We start from the raw sequence: 6081 nt of genomic DNA on the forward strand, positions 1-6081 counted from the left end.
TCATCCTCGACCACATTCACAAACTTGTATGAGTCATCACGCTTCTCATCAGTCTACTTTTTCAACTTCGGACAGTCTCACTTCATATGTCCCGCCTCCTTTTACTTGTAACAGTGAATTATCTTCTTATCCCTAGATTTGGATATGATATTCCGCTTCCCAGACCCTGCCTTCTCTGGCTTCCGTCCACAGTCTCGATTACCCTTGACATATAAGCTATCAGCTTGAGAGCTTTCCCCTGCATTCTGCTTCCGCTGGTTGTGAGCCAACAAGGCTACAGTAATCTCCTCAACTTTGATAGTCTATTTCCCATATGTAAGAGTAGTCACCATGTAGGGATAGTCGCTCCTTCAAAATTTTAAACCAATATATATTTTCAAAAAAAGTTTGGTTCAGTTAATAGTTAAAAAAAGGGTTCTGTTAATCCAGTTAGTGGTAATTCTGTTCGATCGGTGGTTAAATTAACTGCTTGAACACTCCTACGTGTAGGGATAGTCACTCCTTCAAAATTTTAAACCAATATATATTTTAGATATTTTTTTATCATCAATTGATATCTCTTTTAATTCCCTATAATTTTATAAATTCACTTTTTTAAAATTTTTTTGAAGTTTACCCTTAACATAAAAGAATGAATTAACCCCTAACCAAATTTATTATCTCTATAAAGATATAGAAGAAGATGAGAGAGAGAAAAATCAATCTTTTTTCTTTCTTAATTTTGATAGAAACATTTTACAATGATTATTAATATTGATGTTAAATGAAAGATTTCTTCTCATGTGTATATATTGAAAGCTTAAACAAGAAATTAATATTTCAACCTGTTTGAATCATGTTCATGCACATCCCAACTAATCCAGCTTTTGCTCTACTTGTTGATGAGCTATGGCCTATGGTTATGCCAAAAACAACACAAACTCCCCGCTTCACATGAATCACTATTTTTCATATTTTCTTCTCGATTCGACTGCAATATCAATCTTTTCTTTTTCCGAAATGAGATTTTATTTTCTAAGATCATATTTCACGGCATTTTCATTGCAGACTCGGCATGTATTGGCTGCTGTTTTTGAAGAAGATAGACTGGTAAAGTACATAGACTGGTAAAGTACACATGATTGAGTCCCGATTATTAAAAGTGGTAAAATAATCCATAATTATAAAATAATATTTTGTTAAGTCATTGATTATTAAAAATTATAAAATATTCATATAATTGTTCATATATTCTAAATTTATCTTTTTCAACTATCATATCTTAGACATTATGTTAATATCCATCTCAGATTACCGTTAATTTTTTAATAGAAAAAGATGAATTTAAAAAACTATTTTATAACTTTTAGTTGCTAGAAGATTCAACATAGTAAATACCATTTGTATACTTAATAACGGGTCATTTAATTAAACTGTAGAGGCAACTGGATAGAGCTTACTTTTCAATTAATGCAGAGTGGACATTATCTGTTTTGCTAATCAAACTATCATCAATAGTTGTAGTACAAATAGAATGCTTGGTTTTACAGTCCAATAAAAACATGCCCTTTTAGTTTTTGAAAGGGAAAAGATGTTTCCCAAGATGAAAAAATGGGACAAAGGAAGAGTTCAGGTTTGTTTTGGTGTTGCTTCACCAGTCCAGTATGTTTTGACAGCAACAAGAATTTTCTCTGGATTGAAGGGTCCACTTTCATGGTCCATGATCTGACTCTTCCATCTCATTCCATCTGTTATACTCTTAATCTTCACCAGCAGTTCCACTGTGTCCCTAAATATAACCGTCCCTTCCGGCCTAAGAATCCGGTCTATCTCCAGCAAGATGTACGTGATGTCGCACCTTCAACGAACAACGTAACACAAGTTCAACCACAATTACGAATTATGAAACCAAAGAAAGTTCATGGTTGAGAATACTTACCTATCCTGATATATAGTAAACAAGCCACTACCATGGATGAGATCATATGTTCTTGGATATGTTGAGAATGCCTCACACCAGTCCTGGTAAGTGCCGATGAAACCTCGCTCGTAAATAACTCCCAATGTGTTATGATCTGAATCTGCAGGGACCACATTCATGACCCAAACTGGATAATTCAACATAGCTGCTGCAAATCCCCCAAGGTGAGCATTCATGTCCATAATATTCCGATATCGTCCAGTGGACAGCGGACTAATGATTCGCTTGTAATGCGCTACTCTTTCCTTCCAAATTTTATTGTCCTCTTTAAATTTCTCAGTTGTGACGCCTGGTGTTGAGCCACTGCTAATTCTAGGAGGAACAGAATATGCTCGCTCAGGCCATTTTTCTACTGCCCCACCAGCTACATCATCTGAACTGCTTACTTCTGGAAGTGGAGTTACACAAGCTTCCAGATTCCGGTACCTTTTCAAGCACACATGGAAAATTGAAAATAAGACCAAAAAAGGGTTTTACGAGTGAGTGTCGAAGAAGGAAATAAAAAACATGAAATATGCTAAAAGGAGTACCAAGCTGTGTCCGGATCATCCGACTTGCATATGTTCAGTGTTTTCAAGACCTTACTTTCGGTACACTCAATGTGGTTGATGGGCTTTTGCCAAACCAATAGATTGTTCTTTTCAATCACTTTCTTCCAGCATAGGCGTTTGGCAACATCTTCGATAGCATCTTGCTCTTGTTTCAAATCCTCCTGTGTCCTTTCCCAGCCTCTCCAGAACTTCTTCCAGTGAATAGGGGGGCCGGAGAGAACCCAATAACCACCAGGCCTTAGAATCCGGTTCAATTCGGCTAGATACAAACCATCTGTACCGTTTAAGTGTAACGGCATTAGCATATACAAAACATTTCAAGCTATAGAGCAATGAGATAGGGTGTAGTAATAAGGAGGGTCACATAATACAAGGCAGTACAAGGGACATTCCACTTTCTCATAGATATACAAATGTCTTACCATACTTTTGCCAAGGGATTAAACAGCGAGAACAATGAGCCAAGTCAAAAGCCCTTGATGGGTACGGAAGCCTCTGTGAACCCATGATTCCGATCATTGCGGGAACTCCACGTTCCAGCGCAAACTGGACCTGTGCTTCGTGCGTATCTCTTGGAGCAAACGACATCGTCAAGATATTCCTGTTAAAGAGATATGCTCCGAAACTTGCAACCTGACACCACAGTAAAGAAGAAACTAGTCTGAGAATTGGAGTGCCAGTTATTAACATAGACTGAAAGTAAATATGGCCACATGAGTGAAATTTATAGCCTGAATTCGATATCAAATTACAAAGCATTGGAACAGATGTAAGCAAGTAAATTGCAGAGGATATTTATTACTCACCCCACAACCAGTATCAACTGCTGTTCTGATAGTTCCATCGGCAAGGGGAATGAGCTCGCTAATGTCGTCGATATATGCATCAGCTCCCCGAGGAAACATGGTGCCTCCCCCAGGGAATCTGAAAAGATCACCCTCTACTTGAATCCAATTCTGAATTGCCTTCTCAATGCTGAGTTCTCTATGGGGGATATTGCTGTACCACGCATAATCTCGACTCTTAGGCCACTTGAAAGGGGTCTTATATTGTGGTGGTGCAGGTATAAGACACAAGAGAAGTTCTTTCTTCGTGGGACAATGTCTCTCTCTGTATTTCAACATGTTACGGTCGAATTTCCTTCCCCTCGCTTTATCCTGGCAGGGGGTGTACTCACTGAACGACATATCACATGGTGAGAACTGAGTGACTGCTTTGGAGCCGTGTAGCACGACTTGATGATGGCTTGCGAAGTCCAACCTGGTTGACACTGGATGAACAGCTGCGGCATTGCCGTTGTTTGATGCAGTGACATTACTATCGCAGCCAACTCTAGAGTATGCATTAAATTGAGTAGTAGTGGGAGTATATGTACGCTGCCAAGCTCCCAACACATAAAACAATGTGCAGAGGACACTAACGCCTAGAATCCAAGTGAGGCGGTTCTTCTTTGCTTCAAGCCGATGATGCCTCGGCGAACCACTGTACTCTTTGGCCATCACAATCTACAATCTACAATCTACATAGATTATCTAATGACAAGCTAAACTACATAAGGTGTGCACATTTCGTACAAAGAAATCAGGAAACAATTGGCTCATTCATAAGTAAACTACATAGGTAAAAGTACTTATTCATAAACTATAACAGGAAACAGAGGAAAGAATCAGAATTGAAGCTTCTGAAGAGAAACCAGGCACCGACATTTTGATTTGTACCAAAAATAAAATAACTCGGCAAGGATTTAAATTGAGGTTGCGTTGCATTTATTGCTATTGCAAACAAAACGGGCACGATTGCGGACGCTGAACGCTATTTAAATCTCTGGAACTCGGAAAAGATAGTAGGAACTAGGAAGCAAGCATTTCAAAGCCCTAGAAAATGGTGAATATAACATGCCTAATAGCCCCAACAAAACACCACATCAGACCCATTGCAAGGGAAAAAGCTCATGTAGAAAAGGAGTCCTTTTAGAATCTAGCAAACTCTTGGAAGAAAGAAAACATAGAAAATGGTGATTATAACATGCCTAATAGCTTCAACAAAACACCAAATCAGACCCACTGCAAGGGAAAAAGCTCATGTAGAGGAGTCCTTTTAGAAACTAGCAAACTCTTGGAAGAAAGAGAACATAGTAGAACCATGAATCTGCGGTTATCTCTTTCATTTTTCACAACTTTGGACTATTTAAGCATGACAGCAGCAGCAAGCTGTTTTGTTTCTTTTATTTTTACGGGGGAAATTGAATCCTTTTGTAACCAAAAGAGGGGAAAAAGGTACCTGAAGAAGGTAATCTGGTTCTTCACTGAGACTTCAGCACCCCAAAATCCAAATATGTTGGTATCTGTAAAAAAAAAGTTACATTTAACTATGCTTAAATCACTACTAATCTAAGCACATAAATAAATAGGCAAAAAAGAAAGGGACACAAAGTAAGAAGCTAAAAGACCAATGAAGTAGCTAAGAAAAAAGCAGTAGAAAATGGTGCATCAGAAAGAAGATTAGTTAACAAAAAAAAAAAAAAGAATATTTAAGACCTTCCCATTTACAGGACATGGAAACTGTTGTTTTCTCATTGGGGGAAAAATACTAGTAAAAAAAAGTTGAAGACTGGATAACATGCGTTTACGTACTTTCCTTGACCTTCTGGTGTATGCGTTTTATTTTATTAAAAAAAAAACTTTTAGCCAATGATTTAAAGCAAAAATGAAGTTAAAAACAGAAAAGGAGAGAGAAGAGATGAGGGATTAAAAAAGGCGAGGGGAGAGAGGTACAGTGCGTTTGCAGCTCTCATTTCTTGTTATCATCACTGCCTTTGTATTTTTTTTCTCTAAAACCGTGCCTACTATTTAGTTTAAATTTTATTTTGATAACCTACTATTAATAGTAATACTAATATATTATCATAAGATAATATTAAATTATTAAAAATATAAAAAATATAACATCAATAATTTTATTATTTTTTAATAATAAAATATCAAATTGTAAATAAATTAAAATTTTAATATAATTTTAAAAAATAAAATTTAGATACTAAAACTAAATAAAATAATAATAATAATTTATATACTAACCGTATAATTTATTATTTAAAAAAGCAAGTAACAAAGTGGGGTAGGGATGTATTCTAACTTTTGGAAAAGAAGACCCCATCATACACAATATGTAATTAGGGATGGCAAACGGGTACCGTTTTATGGATTCCGCACTGCATCCGTTTCAATTAGAGCGGGGATGGGTATAATTTTAGCGGGTAGTGGACGAGTGTAGATTTATAAAGTGGTACCCGTCGTGGGTGGTGGGCGGGTAATGGGTTTGAGACATTACCCGCCTTGCATCCGCCCGCCCAGCTAAATATCTATTAAATTTTGGACCATTATAAATTTAGATGTAATTTTAGAGACTGATTTATAAATTTTAATATTGTATAATATATAACATATAATTTAACCAAATATTAGGGATATTTAGTCTTTAATCTGGTCTTTAATTAGAGAAATATTCGACTCTTTGATTAAACCCATAATCCCACTAACCATGTCACTTTTCATGTTCTTTAGCCCATGC

At 36.6% G+C, this 6081-nt stretch overlaps 1 protein-coding gene across 4 annotated transcripts; it reads right to left on the minus strand.

Moving 5' to 3' along the window:
• Positions 1–1407: 1407 nt before the first annotated feature.
• LOC120158711 (probable methyltransferase PMT18) lies at positions 1408–4996 on the minus strand. Of its 4 annotated transcripts, none has more exons than XM_039169499.1 (7): positions 4961–4996; positions 4792–4855; positions 3318–4023; positions 2934–3144; positions 2491–2785; positions 1919–2386; positions 1408–1837 (listed from the first exon to the last, which is right to left on the minus strand). In XM_039169499.1, the coding sequence occupies exons 3-7, from the start codon at positions 4008–4010 to the stop codon at positions 1609–1611; spliced, it is 1896 nt and encodes a 631-aa protein (XP_039025430.1). In that variant the 5' UTR covers positions 4011–4023; positions 4792–4855; positions 4961–4996; the 3' UTR covers positions 1408–1608. The 4 variants fall into 4 exon arrangements, with proteins under 4 accessions (XP_039025430.1, XP_039025431.1, XP_039025429.1 ...); XM_039169500.1 differs by having other exon boundaries at positions 3318–4030; XM_039169498.1 differs by having other exon boundaries at positions 4792–4990.
• Positions 4997–6081: the final 1085 nt, after the last annotated feature.

Source organism: Hibiscus syriacus, unplaced genomic scaffold (assembly GCF_006381635.1).
Source record: "Hibiscus syriacus cultivar Baekdansim isolate YM2019G1 unplaced genomic scaffold, ASM638163v2 tig00111330_pilon, whole genome shotgun sequence".
NCBI classification, from domain to species: domain Eukaryota; kingdom Viridiplantae; phylum Streptophyta; class Magnoliopsida; order Malvales; family Malvaceae; genus Hibiscus; species Hibiscus syriacus.

Coding starts and splice junctions, on each gene's coding strand:
- LOC120158711 (XM_039169499.1), bottom strand. CDS start 4,010: ATGGCCAAAGAGTACAGTGGTTCGCCGAGGCATCATCGGCTTGAAGCA. Junction 3,145..3,317: donor CAGTTGATACTGGTTGTGGG/GTGAGTAATAAA, acceptor CTGTGGTGTCAG/GTTGCAAGTTTCGGAGCATA. Junction 2,387..2,490: donor GATGATCCGGACACAGCTTG/GTACTCCTTTTA, acceptor GTGCTTGAAAAG/GTACCGGAATCTGGAAGCTT.